The sequence below is a fragment of the Parasteatoda tepidariorum genome, chromosome 2 (genome assembly GCF_982258835.1).
Source record: "Parasteatoda tepidariorum strain Cologne lab strain chromosome 2, Ptep-v5.0, whole genome shotgun sequence".
Lineage (NCBI taxonomy): Eukaryota > Metazoa > Arthropoda > Arachnida > Araneae > Theridiidae > Parasteatoda > Parasteatoda tepidariorum.
In genome coordinates, this window is record NC_141756.1 from 127,202,685 (window position 1) to 127,224,890 (window position 22,206).

The 22,206-nt window shown below is 30.7% G+C and overlaps 1 protein-coding gene across 2 annotated transcripts in view; it reads right to left on the minus strand.

Moving 5' to 3' along the window:
- The window catches only part of LOC107452576 (uncharacterized), a 50,665-nt gene extending 28,858 nt beyond the window's left edge, over positions 1-21,807 (minus strand). For both annotated transcript variants that reach the window (XM_016069077.5, XM_016069076.5), the window contains exon 1: positions 21,588-21,807. In XM_016069077.5, coding sequence (XP_015924563.1) covers positions 21,588-21,642 — 55 coding nt within the window. In that variant the 5' untranslated portion in view covers positions 21,643-21,807. The remainder of the gene's footprint in view (positions 1-21,587) is intronic.
- Positions 21,808-22,206: the final 399 nt, after the last annotated feature.

Genomic DNA, 22,206 nt, shown 5'->3' on the forward strand with positions numbered 1-22,206 from the left:
AAATAAAAAAACACAAAACAAAATGCAAAATTTGAACGAAATGGGTTGAATAGTTTCTGAGACATCTAATTTTAAATCTTTAAAATGAAAATTAACGCAAAAAGTGAAAGTAACATTAAAAGGTTCAAACTTTGAATCGCTCTTTCAAACCAATCTATGTGTGCATATTTTCCAGATTGCGACTATCCCCCATATTTTGGGGTCAGAAATCCAATTCCGTCTAAGAAAGAGACGCGTTTATTCAGGAAAAGAAAATTTTTGTGACAGATTTGATAACTTAAAATATCGTCCTTACTAAATAATTAGCATGTTTGAGGTCACTCCCCTAAATCATTAAGATTGAGTCCTAGAAAGTGAAGATCCGATTACTAGATCAAAAGTTATTCAAAGTAGTCTGTTATTTTTTTTTCACCCATTGGCAAAATGGGTCTTGGTTTTGGATTTGATGGCATGCACACACTTTTCAACTGCGTTCAAGAATAATAGTAAACAGTGCGCATGCGTTGCTGTTTTTCTTTTCACTAGCAGGCAGTTTTAATATGCTTACATCATAATAATTTAAAGTATTTTTACATTCTTTCTTATTGTTAACGTATAATGACTGTGATTGACGGTAGATTTCAATATAAATATGAATGCTGAAGAAGGAAAAGTATTGTTGTGAAACACGTACATAGGGGAAGGATATGAACATCCATGGAGACAGTTTGTGCGACCCATGATTTGAAACCGTGTGGCGTTCAACGGAGTCCATATTTTGTGAGTATTTTGTGAAACACGTACATAGGGGAACTACATCAAACATCCATGGAGATAGTTTGTGCGACCCATGATTTGAAATGTCGTGGCGTTCAACGGAGTCCATCCAGAAAGGAAAAAACATTTGCACCCATGGGTTACCAGTGATCGAAATAAGGCGATCACCACTTTTTTTTATAGATTTTTGCGCACTGTACAATAAATATCTTTTGATTAAAATTGCTGCTACTTAAAGTAAAATAGCAAAGTTTCGATCTGTAATTGTGAAAGACTATCAGTGTCTTTGAGAGATAAAGTAAATTTTACTTAATCCATGCACTTTATTTCAGAGACAAAGAAAATTTTACTTCATGTTTTCTTTATGAGATATATGAACACAGGGCTCGAAAAAACTCAGAAATTTTACCCGTCACCGAGGACGACATGTCCAACAATGTACCCGTCCTCATTTTAAACTAACCCGTAGCTTCTAAATAAATAAAAACATAATTTTCTCCCATTTATTACAAATATTTATATAAATTGCACAATGAATTAGTAGTTACTAGGATTACAAATACTAGGATTACATTATACAATAATAAGAGAAATACTAGGTTACTAATAGTAACCTAGTATTTATTTTATGAAATAATTTAAATGACAAAAGTCAAGTTATCTGGAATGTCAATTTATCCGCGGGTACTGCGTTTTTTTAAATGAATCAAATATGACGTTTGCCAGTTCCACAATCAAGCCAATGATTTACAGAGGCTTCTGCACAGAAATCTGAAAGGGGTTTTGCATTTAGGTAGATGTTTATGATTGCGTTTAACGCTTCTTGTTTAAGACCAGTACGTAATGTGTTTTTTTGTAAGTTCATTGCTGAAAAGCCCCTTTCAACCGCTACAGTACTCCCAGACAGAGGAAGCATCAATTCCATCATACGCAGTATGTTGCTGTATATCTAGATTAGGGTCAATTTAGAAGTGAGGCGCTAGACTCTTGTAAGATAACAAAAATTGAAAATGTATCGCGAACATCAACGGGAAAATGGCCGCCCTCGCGGACGTCAGATTCGAGAAATTCGTCGTCCGCGGGGAATTTTTGACAGCCGAGGACGGGCGGTATTTCGAGCCCTGTATGAACTTATATTTTTATCAATGCAATATCTTTATGAGATAAGAGTAACTTTTGTTGCATTTTAGGATGTTTTATCACTACACTTTCGTTAAAATATAAGAGAATTTATTATTTTATTACTACGCGACTTTTTCACTATAACCTTCGCCCAGCAAAGCATTATGGTCCCCGCTTTCAGTCATATTTCCTTAAAATAAGTGAATCTCACTTGTTTTTATTAAAATATTACTGTTATTTTTTTACTATAGGATACAAAAGGTTTGTTATAAACTATCTAAAACAATTTCATTCAGACATAATATTTCACTTTAAGTAAATATAATGTATGCACATTATGTAAACAGATACTAAATTATGTACTTCATTATGAACTTTTATTCATGTTTCATTCTTTTTAACGTTGGCTTTTCTAATAAGTCTTAGTAACCGTATTTTTCGTATTCTGAGAACTACGCATAGAAAATAATAAGGTAGAATAGATTAATAATAAAGTAAAAGGTTTGAAACAACTATGAACTATATACTGAAAAAACTATGTAAGATCTTAACTATCAGGTGATATACTATGCAGCTTTATTGTTTTTACGCGACTGAAACCGGTTTGTACTTGTTTACGTTCGTACATCCATTGGTTAAAATTGTAATGCAATATGTTAAAAATAAATACAAATAACTAACGTAAACAAAACAAGTGCAAACAGTCACGTGAAAACAATAAAGCTATATAGAGTATCACCTGATAATAAAGATTATACATAGAATCTTAGAGTGTGTCTAATAATTTGGCCATGGACGGTAAATAATTACTACTAAGGAACTCCAGTGAAAAGCTCTTTATACAGTGAAGTAGGCTTCGAAATGAACCTTAAAAGATTGATCCTTTTCGATGTTTTTTAACATAAAAACATACCAGTACAGTCCTAAAATATTTCTAAATTTAGAATTATTGGAGGAAGGCTCATCCCGCCATCCGTGTAAATCTTGACCCAGTTCTATTGACCATGCATCATCAATTGTCTTCGTCAACGGTACTTAGTCAAAAGCTCTGCCTTGAGGTCATAACCTGAAGAGCCTCAGGGATTTTATAGCAGTAAGTAATTAGGTATTCGTTGTATTGTATTTAGTTTTTCTGTGCCTTTCTACCAAACATCAGCCCCTTAAAGGGCTAACCTCTCAGAATAGAAAAACTTGTTTTAGAATGTTCATACATATTCTTCTTTGTCATTTTTTTAATTTTTAATATTATGACTTTAATGATGTATTTTCCTCCGGTGCTTTATCCAGTTAAAGTTTGTATCGATTGTGAAGTTGTTGAAGAACACGGTATTTTAGATGCACGCAGGATAATCTAACCTTTGTTTATCGGTCTTTTGGAAAACTGATCTGGACTGAGAGACATCGAGACCCTTTCTACTGAGCCAGTTTAGAATCAGTTCAGTTGCATCTTTGTCGAGATGATGAAATATTTTTTCCGTAAATCAGAGCAACAACGTCAGGATAATTTTAGTATAAGGATCACTCGTAAGATGAAACCTAAAAGCAGGACCCACACATTAGATGGAACTCCCAGATTTGGAAGGTTCAAGATTGTCACCTGTCACATTGCCCGGGAAGCTTCTCTGTGCTGAGAAAGGTTTTAGCGATAGCCTCCACTTTGCATTGTTGAATGCGCTTTTTACGTCAAGCGCAATTGCAAGTGTGTGTCATTGTTTATTTCGACCTTCTGTTACATATTTGATAAAGCTTCTTACAGCTTTCTAAAGCCATAAGTGGTCACCCACCTGAAGATGGAATGGCGACCCACTTGTCCAGGGCCCAGCGTGACAGTCTTTCCCTGACTTTGGTATGAATATGACATTTTCCCATGAAGTTGGAAAATGTTTAAACCTACGACAAGAGTTCATTAAGACCGCAAACCATGCGGGATCATTCGTCCATTCACCGTCATATGGTTTTGAACAGTGCTCTCTCACTCATCCTTTCTCTTTTGTTTATTTTATTCCAATCGTTCATTTTAAGTATTGGCCTCCTCGGTCACCCGACCTATCATGTCTTGATTTTTATTTCTGGGATCATATGAAAACACTGGTTTATGACACCCCTGTTGACAATGCTAAGGAGCTGGTTGCAAGAATCGCAGTAACTGGAGTATTGCAGAATGTCCATGCGCCGGAGATGTGAGGTGCACATTGTAGCCGGTGGCAGAAACTTCGAACACTTACGTTAACCCATGTACCATATTATTTTTTCAGTGTATTATTAAAACGATTTTTCACTTACGGGTCTCTTTTCTTTATATGGTGCTTCTGTGTACATCACCGCTTCAGGAAAGCATTTCCGATCCCACATTGCTATATGATTTCGAGTCGTCAGGATGCCCCTACCCCTCTTAGGAGTTCTGAAACGTTTAACTGAGACACCCTGTATATATATATATATATATATATATATATATATATATATACTAGGGGGCTAAGCCCACTGCTCGCTGCCGCTCACCAACCCCGATGATTGCTTCGCAATAATTGTCTTTTCTTGACAGAAAACAGTTTTTCTACCAAAGTTAAAATGTCACTCTGCAGGCCACTAACTGCAGAGATGAAGTTGGGCTTGCTAAAAACGGTCATTATAAATGAACTTTTGTTCAAAATTAAATTTTCGTTAATTATTTTTTTCTTCAAAATTAATTGACTTAATTTTTTGTAATTTTTTCACAGATTATTTAATATAAATAATTAGTATTTATCCAATGCTCAAGGAAATCGTCAAGATTTTTATTCTATAGACGGATTGTATAAATCACAACAATCAAAATATCTTTTTGTAAAAAAATATCAAATTTTTGGGGAAGAAAATCATTTATGGGTGAAGCGAAGTAATGAAATAATAGTGAAACAATTCCTAGCGAAATAAAAATTTTATAAACGAACTTCACTAGAATTTAAACAGTATCGAGGAAGAGCGATTTTTAAAACACAACTTCATTATAATCATAAGAACTTTATGCAATTATGAAAACATAAAACTATTTCAATTTAGACTCATTATAATTGATGTTAAGTTTTTTTATACATATTTATAATAGATTATACGCTATAGTAATTTTTTTCACGTTTTGAGTTACTTAAATTCTTTAAAGCGCATTGAAGGTTTAAAAAAAAAAATTTCTTTTTCACGGCACTAAACATCAAAATTATCTTATATCGTCAAATATTTACCAAGTATTAAGTAAACAACTGAAAAAGACTGAACCACTTCAATAAAATCTTCTTTTTCCAAATGTTACTTAATATTTTCGTTGGATAGAACATTCAATGCGATTGCATTTTAATAGCGTAATAAACCTCAAATTATTTCTTTCTTAGTTCATATCCAGTTTTCCAATTTTATTATAAGCATATCAGCTTAAAAAGTAAAGTCTTGAGTAAATAATTTTTGTTTTATAAGCATATTGAAAATTTTATGTTTTAATTCATACAATAGCGCAGAATCTTTTAGATTAGTTACCACTACATATTTTTCTTAACTTAAGTTATTACTATAAAAAATTTGTTAAGGAACAAAAAAAAGAAAGTACATTTATAAGAATTATTTTATTTATTTTTAAATTAACTTTAAATCAAGAAAAAAGAAAAAATTTTTGTGCAATTTTAAAGAGAAGAATTGTAACATGTTTTGTGTATTCTAATCCAACGTTCATTCTTATGACAACAACACGTGAAGGTACAAAACAGGAAAAAAATAGTTGCAGTTAGAAAACGGTGAGAAAATAATGCAGTGGAATAACAAGGGGAACCGCAGTAGTCGAAGGAGGCACGTCATTGCAATTTATATTTGAAATGTAAGAAGATGGAGGATGGCACTCATACCATTCATTGTGGAATCAACATTCATTTGAACGAAATCTGCTTCTTGCTTATAATCTTCACACACTTATTGCTGTGTCGTCTTGAAACTTTTCTTTAATTATGAAGCAAATAAACTTCTCATTGACGATATCTTTCCTGTTTAGTCACTTGGAATGATTTGTTTCGTTTCTCTAAGTCATGAGTTTAGAAAAATCATTTTTTTTTTCGTCCCATGTATTATTTTGTACCCTGAAATGCTGGTTTCCATGTACCTTAAAATGATATAGCAAAAGATTTACGAACAGGAAATATTACCGAATATTCGAATTTTTACGGTTTCTCACAGGCCTCGAAATATACAAAGCTTTGCTCGAAACTGTATTTTTTAAGTCGTCTAAACAAAACATGTTACATACAGTACTCGGCCACATTATTCGACGCACTCTAAGATTCTGTGTAAAATCTTAATTATCAGGTGATATACTATACAGCTTTATTGTTTTTACGGGACTGAAACCGGTTTGCATTTGTTTACGTTCGTGTATGAATAGGTTAACATTGTAATGCAATACGTTAAAAATAAATACACATAGAAAGTATATGAAAAATCTTGCAAATAAAAACCCATGACATGTGTGTTTAAATATAAAAGTATTGCCTATGAGTTCGTGCAAAAACATGTCATTATTAAAACACTACATCGCGTCTCATAATTGGATCTAATTATTATAATACTAGCCGCCAAAGGCGCCCAGCTGTTCGCCAAGCTAAAGGTTTTCACAAATAAAGTTTTTTAAAACATAGCCGGAAATCTGAAGATTAGTGGACAATTAAAGTGTTCCTGTCCAGCAATTTTGTCTTCATATCCAGTTCTGCTGCAGATGTGTTATAGCTCTTGAGGATGTTTGAAATTATATAGCTACAACGCTTAAGAAAAAAAAACTAAAATGCTAAATACATGAAAAGAACACGAAAACGAATAAATTTTTTATGGTATCAATTTCTATTTCTATATAATTTTTTATGGTATCAAATTCTATTTCTATATCTGTTACGTCAAGCACTCAGGTATTATAATTTGATCTAGTTGTGCTTGTATAATTTTGATCTAGTTGCGCTTTCTACGTCATTTTGTTAACATCGTTTGGTTTGTTATTAACATCGTTTGGTTTGTTATTTAACATCGTTTGGTTTGTTTTTTCTAAGTTAACTTTCAAAAAATTGGCTGGCATCAGCATTTTTATTCTTTAAGTTGTTTATTTTTTCTTTTGGAATTCGTTCCTTTTTAGCGAAATGTTTTTCAACCTAATCGAGTTCTTTGCCGACTGTTCTCTGTATATATAAAGAAAATAAAGTAAATATTTTTAAAGTGTTGTGAAAAGAATTTTTAGTTGTACAAAGTACTACAATATCGCTATAAAAATTATCGTCTTCGCTTAAGAAAAAAAAATAGAGCGTGGAAAGAAGAAGAAAAACTTATTATAACAATTATGAACAGCGACAAATATATCAAAGCGAAGCGTTCTATTTACGTATCGAATATGTTGCCACATTTTTAATACAGAAGTTAAACTTTTCTCCACTTTAATAAATGTAAACTAATGCGAACTTTACAATTAAATTATTATTTCCTTCGTATATTATTGGTTTAAGTTGTCGAAAATTAATATTTCAATTGTGAGGTTCGCATTAGCATACATTTATAAGAGTGGGGAAAAGTATATGCATTTTTTAATAGTTTTTTGAATATGGCTCTTTGAAGACGAAAAGCATAGACTTACAAAATGACTGATAACTAAATAACTAATCAAAATTTTTGAAAAAGAAAAAAAATACTTCCTCATTATGTCAAAACACAATTATGGGCCGAGTTTCGTGCCCGGGCGAGGCTTCTGGGGCGATATATTGTGATTACAGACACACACACACACACAGCCGCGTTTATTATTATGTATAGATGCTAATGTATTGCCTGATGTAATAAATATTCTTTATTTGTATAATATATCGTCTATTTTTATCCCGTCGTCTAATTTATATTATATATCGTCTAATTTAACCCATTGATACACGAACGTAAGCAAGTGCAAACCAGTTTCAGTCCCAAAAACACCATAAAGCTGTATAAAGTATCACCTGATAATTAAAATCTTACATAGAATCTTATAGTGCGTCTAATAATTTGGCCAGGGACTGCACGTTTTATAATTACACTTTAAAAACTGTGGTGCAATTCTTCTCCAAAGTTTAAAAACTCCCAAAAGTGTGTTTATTTCAAGTTATCTCCGAATTGAATGCTCATTTTATAATATCTGAAACAAATATTTACGTTCATTCACGTATTACTTACTAATTTAGTTTTTAATTCAATAATTAGACATTATGAATTTAGAATATAATATTTTTGAAATAAAAAAATGAAATAGATTTTTTTTTTTTTAAAAAAAGGGTACCAGACGTGGCACATGTTATCTCTAAATACAAAGGTTAAGAGAGAGACGTGAGGAGGGATCGAAGATGCATTTGATTGGAATTTATAATGAACCCTCTCCAAATCAAACACATATTTCTGTTTCTAATTTGCATATCATTTAGTGAACGTAGGTTGTTCATAATTGTTAGCTGTTGTTTTATTTACAGGTCCAGCTATCACCTATAGTCAGACATTGTTGTTGTTTGAGCTGTGAATTAAATATTTCCTTCTCATTTATAATGAAAGTCTTTAAATAACGTATCAGTTACTTAAGATGCATAATACTAATTTTATTTATTTAGCTAAGAAACCCAAAAATGGTGTCAAAAAGTATTTATTTTTGAAATTTATTACTTTTGATTGCACTTATCAGCACACAAAAAATCGATATGAAATTAGAAGACTGTACTCATTTTACCATCTTGAAATTATCATCTTATTTTTATCATCCTTATTTTATATATATATATATATATATATATATATATATATATATATATATATATATATATATATATATATATATATATATATATATATATATATATATATATATATATATATATATATATATATATATATATATATATATATATATATATATATATATATATATATATATATATATATATATATCCAACTAAAGTAATTAAATTCTATATAAAATCATTGAGTTAATAGCATATTATTGTAAATAAATGTACTCAAAAAAAATTTCTTTGTTAATTTATATAATTTTTACGTGCAAATCCATTTTGGGCAAATTCGTGGCTAAAATTGTGTGCAAAACAGGCAATTCATGTTTTTTCTATTTTATTTTTTATTCTATTTCTTTTTTTCTTAAACAAATGTTAATTTTCTAAAATTATTAATTTTATTTTATTTTATGACCACCGTTGAACAGTCGACCTAATTTTTGGGCTTACGACTACTAATGTTCAAGCCTTGTAATTTTGAACCAATCCAGAAGACAAGGAAACTCCTGGATCGGTACCCCCAGAGGTATTGATTTGTTATGGGAACATGGAGGACTTTGAGACTCGACAGATTTAACGTGCATCAGTCACCATTTACTACACGGGGAGTCTTCGACCGGCGGTGACCAAACCCACGAACTCTTGGACATGGGCCCGGCACCCCACTGACCAGGCTATCCCGGCCTAGTAGCGACAATTTAATTTTACATAGATAAACTAGCAGCGTTACATTACAGACTCAAAGGATGGATATCGACAATAACAGTACAATATAAAATAGCTAGTCACGTCACAGGTATTTTTTTTATTTATTTATTTATTTATTTATTTTATTTATTTATATATTTATTTTTTTCTTACATTTAGCATAAATGGCCATCACGGGTAACTGGAAAGCTCCGGACTCACTGTCTGTCCCCGGGGACTGGGAGCAGGGTCAGTGGTGTGGCGTGCGTGGTGATCAGTCACGTTGGCTGCTATTGTGAGCCAGTCCGTGGTTGATTGTGCGATACGTATGTTTTGTTTATGTTGTGTTGTGTGCTTTACCTATTTTTATTATGAGTAGTAGTAGTTGAGGCAGTGTTTTGGTGGATCATGATATAGATAAGTGTATTGTGTGTGCGTTTATAGACAGTTAGGCCATCTCTTGTTTGTGTGGATCGAGCTTGTAGTTTTTTTATTATTATTATTATTATTGTTAGCCTCACGGACAACAGCTTGTGTTGACTGACTGCCTGCCAAGTGTTTGCTGGTCAGGGATGGGGCCAGAGTGTGTTTTTATGCTGCAGCAATGGTTTGCTTGGAGTCCTGACACCTCGTGATTGTATTTGCTGCCAGTATTTTTACAAAGTTATTATTAGGTTTATGACATATTGTCTCTGATGTTCCTGGTTATGGCAAGAATATTTATTAGTTTTTGCATAATATGCCTATTTACGCTTTTACCTCAATTTGCGCTTTTGGTTTCATATTTTGCAATCTGGCAATCTTGTTACGAGCATATTTTAAATCATTCTTGAAAATTTTTTTCGTTCATGTAAGTTCATTTGAATTCGCTACTCGCTTTATAGATTTCATTTCATGTTTCATTCTGTTTTTTCCTTATATTTTATTTTCTGTTTTTACGTGATAGTTTTACTTATTGCGTTCTATTTTATTTGTTGTAATTTTTTTGTAAAAATCTTTTGAGTGCTCCTCACACTATTGTATTGATATATTATGCGTTGACTATATTGATACAATGTTATAAAACTCTCCTTTTTGCGGATATGATCGTGTGAGCTGATGAAAAGATTATATCTTTTATTTTCCGGATTTTTATAATTTTTTTCCTCGGTTTCTTGTTATTTTTATTATTATTTTTCTTTCCCTCCCTTTTTTCATTGTTCTGTAATTTTTTCCATATTTTCTTTATATATATATATATATATATATATATATATATATATATATATATATATATATATATATATATATATATATATATATATATATATATATATATATATATATATATATATATATATATATATATATATATATATATATATATATATATATATATATATATATAGCAGAGGTCAACACAGACTGGTAGTTAACTTGACAAGTATGACCTGCTTGCTGCTTTGTTCTAAAGAAGTCGCAGAATTCGTTAACAAGTCGCACTGCCAACTTAGACAAATTATAAAACTTTGTCTTGTTTAACCGGCACTTGCTTTGACAATGTGGTGCAGTCTGAGAAAACCATCGTCCATGCAAATATTTCAATTGGAATGGCGTTTAAAAAAAATTTCCTCTAAAAGCAGCGCCATCTTTTGATGAACGTTGTAACTAGTTATACATTGTTCCGTTCTGCATTGCATATGTTCTTATATTCTTTCAGTTCTGATCAATTAGTTTTTTTCAAACAAATTGGTTTTTTTTTGTGCTCAGTAAATGGCAGTAGGATTGAATAACTAAATTCCTACTTTCTTCCTTTACCACAGAAATGCTCAATTTTTTAATGGAAAAAAGAAAGAACTTTTACATTTTATTTTCCTCTACTCACCTAGAAAATCCAATATTAAATCTCCCCCCCCCCCAAGGCATTTTCGAACTTAAATAATGTGTTTTAAGCGTTGCAGAACATTTGCTAGATTCTAATATCATTTTTGAAGTTTAAAGATTTCTATCAGAAACCATCTTGTCAAAGCTGAAGTAAAAAAGAACTGAATGAATCACTTTAATCGTACTAGATCAAACGAGATTTTAATTAAGTCGTTGGCATCAAAAACTTCGCAGTGGGGAATCGTCCGTACAAGGCAGCAGCACGCTTTCGTATAGGATTAGGGATTGTCAATTAAATGACGTCAACGTTGTTTATTCTATTTGCTTTTAACTACAAGTATGATTGAATGAAAAGAGACTAATTACACTTCCTTTTTCCACAGAAAGTTAAATTAATTTAGATAATGATTTCACACAGAGATTCTGACAAACAATCCATGCGATACTACAGGACAACAAAGTGACTTCATGATTCACATACATTTTTAATCTTTAAAAAGCAAAATTTCTGCTCAACAGAAATTTTGGACCAGCCAGTTTATTTTTTATAACTTTTTTTTCTTCTACCGCTTTTGGCTGTTCAAATGAGTAAAAAATAAAAAATTGTCATTTATTGATATAAAATTTATATATTTTTTAATTTATATATATTATAAAATTTATTTATTATTATAAAATTTATATATTTAGTTATTGATATAAAATTTTAATATTATTTTTTAAAATATGCACGAAGAATCGTTTACTGCACTACCACGCAATTTTGCTTTTTCACGTTTGTCTCAGTGTGAAATCGTATGAAATATTTCTGCAATTTTGCTTGTTATTAACAAATTTATAGCGCATCATTCAATACAATAAAAGGTCAACTTCTAAACTACTGTCATTGAAAAAAAGAGCCCTAAAAGACACCTTTAAAAAAAAAGAGTTGAGTTGTTGTAAATGTTAGTTGTTATACGATGTTAACCAATTTTTAACCCTTGCCAATTTTTCGAAAAAAAAATGCAAAAAGTTAAAATATTATTTTTATTTCATTAATAAATGCAAGAAACTAAATCAAAGCATAATATACAACTTTTAAGTTGAATTTGTAAATTTTTTTACGTGCAAAAATTATTTAATTTACTATCAGGTTTACTATCCCGAGATATCTCGGGCAAATGAAAAGAAAATAAATATATGTCTTTATAGGATAGTTTTTAAAACAAGGAACAACACAAACGTTGGTGAAGTGATACGCCATTTTTGTTTATTCTTTTCTTTTCCTATGTAAATTCAGTAACCATCGTATATGCAATCGCACAAAGTGTACAATCCCACAATCCAACAGCAAAACTCCCAACCAAAATTTGGCAAATTTCCAAACACAGCAGGTTATATTTTGTTTGCTTCCAGCCCAGTGAAAACGTGATAAAACAAGATAAGCTGTCAAATTCTGCTACACCCGAGTTTTCTCGGAATAATAAATATTTGCAATCTATACATACCCGAGTTAACTCGGAATAATGAGGGAGGCGGTTCATGTAATTTTGAATTCGTGTAAGCGTTAGAGGGGATTGAAAACAATACATTATTTTTGAATTTCAAAAGTGCGCTTTTATCTCAATTAGGGTATTTAATGATTGCAGACGATATTTTAAGACACAAAAACACACTTTCTTCTCATAAACATACCTTTTTTTTGCTTCAGATTCGGATTTCTGAGCCTTTAAGTAGAGGGGGCTAGGTGAGGACAGTGGTCCAAAGTTTGGACCTCTTCGTGTTCATTTGACTTTTTACGCCATATCACGAAAATCTTTTTAAAATAAATTGAAAAAGTTTTTTTTATAAAATTCGTTTATGCAAGAAATAATTGCATTAAAAAACTAACTCTTAGTAAATATTTATTTTTTAATTTAATAATAGTTTAAAAACATTGTAAAGTATACAGTTTTTAACATCCGTTTAAGGAGAATAATATTTGTGTGGTAAAATACAAAATTTGAGTGAAATCGGTCTTGAGAAATCGAATTTTAAAAATACTACTTTTTTAAAATTCGATTTCTCAAGACCGATTTCACTCAAATTATGCATTTTGTCATTCAAAATTATATATTTTAAAAAGATATTTAAAAAAAGCTGGATACTTTGCAATAACTATTATTAAATAAAATAATGAAAAAATATAGATATATGCTAAAAGTTAGTTTTTCATGTAATTATTTTTGGATAAACAATTTTTATAATTGTGTGCAAAAAAACTTTGAATCACTTGAAAAATTCTCGAGATATGTTGAAATACGCAAAAAGTGAAATGAACATTGAGGGGTCCAAAATTTGGACCACTGTCCTCACCAAACTATCGGAACCATCATTTACAGATTGCGGCTATATTAAGGCTCAGAAATCCAGCGGGAAAACAAAGGTATAGTTCGTTCACCAGAAGTTGAGACTTGGCTCCACCTCCTGGGACGCAGAGTTCATTTCAGCGCGGGAGTTAGAAGAGAAACATCTCCGTTGTTGAAATTGAGACAACCCTTAATTTGCGCCAAACACAAAAAGTGAATTCTTTTTCAGTCACTTACTTTGCTTTATCATCTCTTATTATACCTTTTGTTACACTTGCAAATTAAATATAGTTTAAATTTAAAAACTGCTGTTCTCCCAGCGAAATGTCTCATAAAGGACAAACTATTCACTCAAAAGAAAGAAATATCATAAAAAAAGGGTGCAAAATATCATCCAATTTATGAAATATTTATTGTTAAGAAAATGCACGTAAAGTTTGCGAAATAAATATTTTTGCCAAACGATCGCCAAATAGCAACATTGTTCAGGATTGCTCACAACCTTCTCCCAAAAGTAGCGAAATAGTATCGTCGTATACCACGTGATGAAGGCGGAGCCAAGTGCCAACTCCTGGTGAACGAGCTATATTCAAAGAGAGTGTTGAATATCTTCTTCTCTTGTTAATTAGCATGACTTCAACCATTCCTATTATAAGAATCATTCCAGTTTGTTGTTGGCTTATGCCTGTTTAGTCAGAGGGGGTGCGATTGCTCTTGTTCTATGACCAAGAACTCGACTTCTGCCACACCATACGTCGCACCCGTTTACAGGGCGGACAGCCATTCATACATCCACAGATCGTCATTTTGACCTGAATCAGAGGAACGATCCAATCCAGAGAGGTTTTGATTTGTTATCATGGAACATGGAGGACTTTTGCGACTCGACAGTCACTTTACTACACGGGGAGTCTTCGGCCGGCAAGGTTCGAACCCTCGGACATGGGCCCAGCGCCATAACGACCAGGCTATCCCGGCCTGAATCATTCTACAATAGGTGCTCTTCATCGCTATACCCAATCAGCCATGCATCTGCAGTCCCTGTGTGGCCACATTATGAGACGCACTCTATAAGATTCTGTGCAAAATTATAATTATCAGGTACTATATTGTTTTACTTTATTGTTTTTACTCGGATGCATTTGTTTACGCTCCTCTATCCATTGCTTAACATTGTAATGCAATAGTACGTTAAAAATAGATACAAATAGGAAATATATCCTGAATAAAAACTCATTACACGCATGTTTAAATATAAAAGTATTGCGTATAAACTCGTGCAAAACATGCCATTATTAAAACACTAACAGTGCGTCTCATCATTTGTAATTTTATTCTGCATCTCCTGTGTTTTCTTCTTTCATTCTGCGTTAATACACTAATGAAGATTACAGAACTAGAACAGCCAACTGACCCGAGGAAGAAAAAAAAAACTTACAGAAGTATTCTTCTGTGTTTTATGATTTAATCTTTCATTTTGTGTGTTCTTCATTACAGGAAATGTAGTTTCCTTTATCATCCTTCATTCGTTGTTTGAACACTTGATTCAGATGATTACAGCAGCCTCTTTCTGTCCTTAACCGCTTCCCTGATGATCCCGAGTTAACTCGGGTATTACAACTATTCATTATCCCGATTATACTCGTCAATACCTTTTGTTTTATCGCGATTTTACTCGGCCGGAAGCAAAACAAAAGAATAATCTGCTGTGATTGGAAGTTTACCCATTTTTGTTTGGGAGTTATGCTGTTAGATTGTGGGACTGCAGACTTGCTTTGTACCATTGTCTATACATGATGGTTGCTGAATTTGCATAGAAAAAAGAGTAAAAAAATGACATTCGCTTGCGGAAGTAAAAGTAATTCAGATGATTTTTCAGATGATGAAGATGTGAACCTATATACAAAGACTCATATTTAACTTCTTTCATTTGCCCCAGATCATTTGGGATAGTTAAATGATGGTAAATTAAATATTTGTTACACATGGAAAAAATTAAAATTTCAACTTAGAACTTGTGTATTATGTTTCGTTTTAGTTCCTTGTATTTATGAATGAAATAAAAAAATAGGTTGATTTTTTGCACTTTTTTTCTTCAAAAAAATTGGTAAAGGAAGCTATTAAACACTAAAGAGGATTTTTACATTAAGGAACTAAAATTATACATTTAAGTAATGTTGTGCTTCCTTAAGCATTTCTTTACTCGTCTGTGATTTTCATGCCAATTACTTTTTTCTGAAGAGTTTCATCAAAATGGGGTGCTGATGGACCAGGGAAAATTCATTATATTTAATTATTAGAAATAATAATAAATTTTGACTCCTTAAAAAGCTAAGATGTCGACAAAAATAGTATACTAAATTGAAACATGATCATTTTAAGGATATGAAACAATTGTTCAGCAATGAAAGAAAAACTATTTTAGCTTTTAAATGTATTCCCATTCATTTTAACATGAAAATAAACTTTTTACTGATAAAAATTTACCACAAAAATATATTTTATGAAGAATATAAAATGATTTTAAAAAAATTGAATAATAAAGGCATTCACAAACTAATCCATATATGATCACAATTGGATATAATTTTTAATAGAAAAGTTTGCACTTGAATTGACATAAAAATATTAAAAAATATAGATTGGATTCATGTTGAATTAAAATAAAGAGGAAGATCACAGTTGGAATAACAATTGAATTGACATGATTGAATTGACATAAGAAATTATAGAAATATAGATATAGATTTCAATAATGTATTAAAATAATAAACGGTGCAAAATCACAAAGAATATAATTTTTTTAAATTATGGAATTGTTTGTTTTTGATTACAGAATAGATCATTCTGAAATATTTTAAACTATTATTATTGATTTTATAAATATATTTCATTCAAATCTGTTTTTTTTCTCCTTTTAGATATTATATTACACCTATCTGTACTCAACATCTTTGTAAACAAATACTTTCATAGGATATTGTTTTAGAATTTAAACACTTGAGGCTTATTAAAATATATTTTAGTCGCGTATAAAAATATTTATTTGCTAATTTTACCTAAAAAGTGCTGGCAATACATTTCTCTAAGAAAAACGTGTATTCGAAATAGCAATATAAATAAATAAATAAAATTTGAATCCTCCCTATAGCACATTTTGAAGATGCCTGAATAATGTATAAAAAGCGTGTGTTAACCTTTAAGTCATAAATGTGCTATATATTACACGGAGGTCTGTGCATAAATTACTTCATTTTTAGTGGAAGAGAAACTAAAAAAAAAATATATTGATTGATTGGCAGATGTGTCACAAAAAAGATTTTTAAACTAGGTGACTCCCATCTTCGCCTCACATTCTTTTTTCTTTAAAAGTCGTTTTAAAAAAGAATACTTTGCTTATATATTATGAAAGAATGATTTGTTAGTTAGGATTTTGCTAGTACATTGGGAATTTTATATTTATGAAAGAATATTATGTTCATATATTATAACACTAAACATACCAACACTTAATCTATACCTATTTTTACCACAGCCGGTCAAATTACCGGAATTTACGTTTCTTGATTGAATGTATGAAATATGGATGTTAGGAAGGAAATAAGCTAAAAAACACTTTATTATAATTAAACAAAATTTTATATATTGTCGATTTTTGCGTATTACAAACACAAAGGATAACAATTTTTAATTCATTGCATTTGCTCTCATTTCATTGCATTTGCTCAACGCATTTTTTACATGTACAGGTTGTTTCCATTGTACATTTTCCGCAAACTTACTTCTTCTAATGATTATTATTTCGATTATTCTCACAATTATTCTTATAACTATAAGAATATATAAGAGTTATACTTCGTATAATTATTCTTATAGTTAATGTTATTTCTTCTAAGAACTTATGCTGTCTTGATTGTTTCGACGTTTTTCTGGGTAAAGTCTAGCAGTTAGTTCGATATGAAGTAAAGCTATCAACATAAAATATAAGCTAGTGACCAAAAAATTTAATTTTTGTCACTTTTTCTGACACAAAAATGCCAATCTAAAATTTTAAGTATTATCTCGAAATTTGAATTCACAGTTATTCTGATTGAACTCACTACGCAACAGTCTTTGCAGAAATGTGCAACTCATCGAATGCAATACGTCGAACACGCATGACATCGTCATTTCTGATCCGATAATCTTATAAAGCAATAAATGGTTCTTCCGGTCAAATGACCGGTAGTGGTAGAAAATGGCATACAACAAGTATTTTTCGAAACAAACAAAATACAAAAAAATAATAATAATAATGGAATATTAAGTGTATATCTAATTGTTAGAAAAAGTCATGAAGTCAAATGTGCAAAAACGATAAGATAATAGGCGCATTTTTGATGCAAAAGTTCTTTAACTTTCATTTGACCGGTAATGGTATGCTTAGTGTTAATCGTAACAAAATGGAGGATTACTTCGATTTAAATAAATAATCAACATTACTTGTTCCCAAAATATGAAAAGTATTTTTTAAAACTAATTTCACGATCATCAAATTTTTAATTTTATATTTTCCCTTTTGTATTTTTTTTTTAAATTTTTGATACTAAACTAAAATGTACATTTTTCTTTAAAAACGCTATTTAGTAAAGTGTTCAACTTTCTGACAAGAAATATCTATAATAATACTAAATATTTCATTAATGTAACTTATTTTAGTTAGAGATATGTATTTTCAATTTGAAAAAATTGATCATGGCTTCAAAGTTTCATCTAAAGTTCTGTTAGTGGTTCTGTAGAAATAGCTAATTTTGCACCAATAACCAACAACAATATATAATTACACGTCTAAAAATTAGCTATTTTAGTTTTAATTAAAAGTTAGCTGATAATTTATTCAACTATCAATATTCAATAAAAATTAAATCAATCTGTAATCTTAGAGCATAACGATAAAAGTTAGTTGTTTTAGTAACCGATAAACTTCCAACTTTATAGAAAATTTGAAGCAATATGCGTATAAATTAATAATTTGAGTACCAAAATGAAACAAAAAGCAATAATATATTTATTGTAAAGCCGTGTATAATTATATATTATGAGCATTAAAGCCTCCGACGTAGGTAACTGGTTAAAAATTAGATGATAGCTACGAAATCATAATCGAAATCATAAATTACTATTGCATAGTAATTTAAACCATTCATTTTATAAATAGATAGATATCTTGCATTCATCCTTTTAATCGGCGTCTGAGAGAACAGCTTTTCATAAAATTGATATGAAAATGAATATAGTTTATTTAAAAGTAAAATTTACCGTTTAATAATAATAATACGAACATTCCTTTTGTAACTTTTTTCAGAGTATTATTGTGCATTGTGATTACTTTTTTTTCAAATATAATGCAGAAACTGCACTTTGTTTTAAACTTTTAATTTTGAATGATGATCTGTCAAAAACATAATAATAACAGAGAAAGACATTAAGAAGGGATGATAAATAAATATTACTTCTCAATACCGTTAACAATAAATAAATAATTTACAAATGAACGCCGTCGTAACTGATATTAATTTAATGGAAGTCAAAGATGTATGAATCTCTTTTATCACGTGATAGTTCTGTCCAATGAGCATCTTTTTATGACGCAAAAAGGGAAAGTGCTTTTTGGGAATTTAAAGTAATTTTTCAAATCCTGTGTTTGATAATCTCTGGAGATAAACTAAAATGAATGCTAAATAATTCCACTAGTCATAATCGGCTGCTGTGTACGACAATCAATTTTGAGCTTAACCCAGAAAACAAGGACATCTTCGCGAATTACTTTTCCCAGAGCATTAGGCGGAAAAGAGAATCTCCCACAACTTATGAGAATATTTTACTTCAGTCGGTGTAAAGACAGAATTTCCGGGATTCGAACCTCCATATGAATGCTGTATGTATGCCTACCAAACACAATCACTTGGTTGGTTTACACTTTGTTTGAAGTTTTAAATATTGGATTTTGTTTGTTTATTTTATAATTAACACCTAGTTCAATAAGTTTGAAAAAAATACCTATTCAGTAATTTCTTTAGACAAATGAGAAACTTCAAATGCGTCTTTATTACGCACACACAGTAACAAATTCCATATTAAATTACGCTCAAAAGTACCGACTCTCAGGGGGTCGGTACATTTTACCGTAAAATCCATTTTTACCGACACATTATCCGGAATAAAAAATCTGATATACCGTAAGTTTTTACAGTAAAATCACTGAATCATTCTAATTAAATAAATATTACTCTAAAAATTACGGTATAATATTTTAGAAAATAAATGGATTTCACCGATGATGTGTGCCTCTACTTAATATCCGAATTTTTCACATTTGCTGACCTTACGTATTGTTTTTCATTAATATAATCATTCATTAATAATCATTTTTTCATGACAAATATCAGACTAATTCAATTATATTGTTTGTTTTAGACAATAATCAAATATTTTTCTTTCAAGTACAGAAGGTTTTTATTGCTATTTAAAAAAAAAAATTGGAAAAGGATGCAACGGTGTTCCTCATTAAGGGCTCGCTGATTACAACTCTAGAAACTACTATTATGAGTGCTTAAATGTTTTTCATAAATATTTCAATCATGTTTCCCTGCTGATTTCAACAATAAAAACTGATACTACAATTATAAATGAAGTATACATTTTTTAAACATGAAAAAAAAATTATAATACTAATTTCCAGTAAATTTAAAAAGCTTTCTAGTGAACCCTTTTTTTTCACGATGGTGCTTTACCCTTTATCCACTGGCGGTACTTTTTAAGCACCACTTTGGTACTTTTAAGTATAACTTTAATGAATTAGTTCCAACAAATTAAATTTCTCACCGGGGAGATTTTTTTCATTGCATTTTCTCTAACTAAAAATAAATATATGTATGAAAATATGTTCAGTAGTTCGTAATGCAGTAGATAAAGGGTTAAAACACGATAAAAAAGAATAGATGTTTTGAATTTTAACCTGCAACTCATTCCTTGTATAGTAAATGACTGAATTGCTGTAAAATAAATTTCTGTGCGGAACTCAACTGAAGGGCTAAAATAAATTACAGTTTTTAATGTAACAAAAATAATCACCTTTAGAATCAGAAGCTTTTATTTCATAAAAGTGCTTCGAAGGTGGTAAGTATATCGTTAAGCAGCGGAGATCGTTCTTTTGTTGAGAACACCCTCGGGAAAGAACGCTTCAAGGTGAATTTTGTTCTGATTTAAAAATTTAGTTTAGGGGGGGGGGGAAAGGGAGTTATAGAGAAAACCATAAAGTTTCGAAAACTGAAACGCTTTCTTTTTTAATTCTTTTTTCAGAAGGGCAAACAAATCATTTTGACAACAAAAAAAAAACGCTAAATATGTTGTGTACATATCTGCCAACATGAATAGGAAAAAATTCTGTAGATTTTGCGAAAGAATAGAAATTTCATATAACTGTTGCATAATATATGACATATTTCACTCATAGGGAATTTTTGGGATTTTTAGAGTCATCGAAATCGAAAAATTGAAATATTTTCCAGTTATGAGTGACATTAAACATGCTTTTAAAATGTTATGCATTATGTTAACCCATAATTTAGAATAGCAAAAGGCCTTTTAATTCAAAGATCGTTAAAAGATTTTTTTTTAATTCATTTAAAAAGAGAGTTCTGAATTTAAAAAAAAAAAAAAAAAAACTGAGCACTTTCGAACAAAAAGAAGTTTTGAAGTAATGTCTATAAATGAGGTTTGCTTCATTGTGTATTAGTAATACTTATTTTAATATTCAAGCAAGAAAGCAATAATCTGTGCAAAATTCTATTTCAATAGGGATTTTTTTAGGAGACTGACTTTATTTTAGAGAATTTTCCAAAATGTACAAAAACCAGGAGAATTTTAATTAAGCCAGTAGATCGGGAGAAACTGACAAAATCCAGTGGAGTTGGCAGCTATGTGTGTAAAATTTTTGTTCTGTACTTCAAAAATGAATAATGGTGGTGTGTTAAAAAAGGGGAGTACTCACCTGAGCAACTTATTAGGAGGAGTATGAGTACCACCAAAGCAGCGGGAACATTCATTCTCCGCACACCCTTCTCAGGCCGCTACTCTCCCTATCGTTTGATCTCCTCAAAAACAAGGATGGAAAAAGAGATTTTTAAAAAAGAATATTTTCAGGACTTCTCCCCGCGCGAAAACTTTTTGGGAGAACTCTCCCGTTTTCGGATACTGCGCGGTATTGTTCAGGTGATAAAAGGATTGACAAAATAAACGATTGGTCAGTCGTGCCACAGGTAGGTGTGGTCCCGCCACCTGGTGTCTGACATCTCACCCACGCACACAAATAAGCTATAAAACTTTTCCAAAAATAAAACGCTTTAATCTGGCTGAGACGTGATTTTGGGAAAACGTTCGAATTAACTATTTGTTTGCTATAAATGAGACGCACTTTTAATGCTATTAACTTCCATAAAAATGGAGACAACTATATTTAAATCTATTTTTGCGAAATTTAGGTTTTTAAGTAGGATGTTAAAAAGATTTGCTATTTTAGGATAAGATACGTTTTTAAACCTCTATCCTAAATTAAACCCTTAAAAGAAAAATCTAATTATTTTAGCGGTTATCACAAAATATTTTAATTT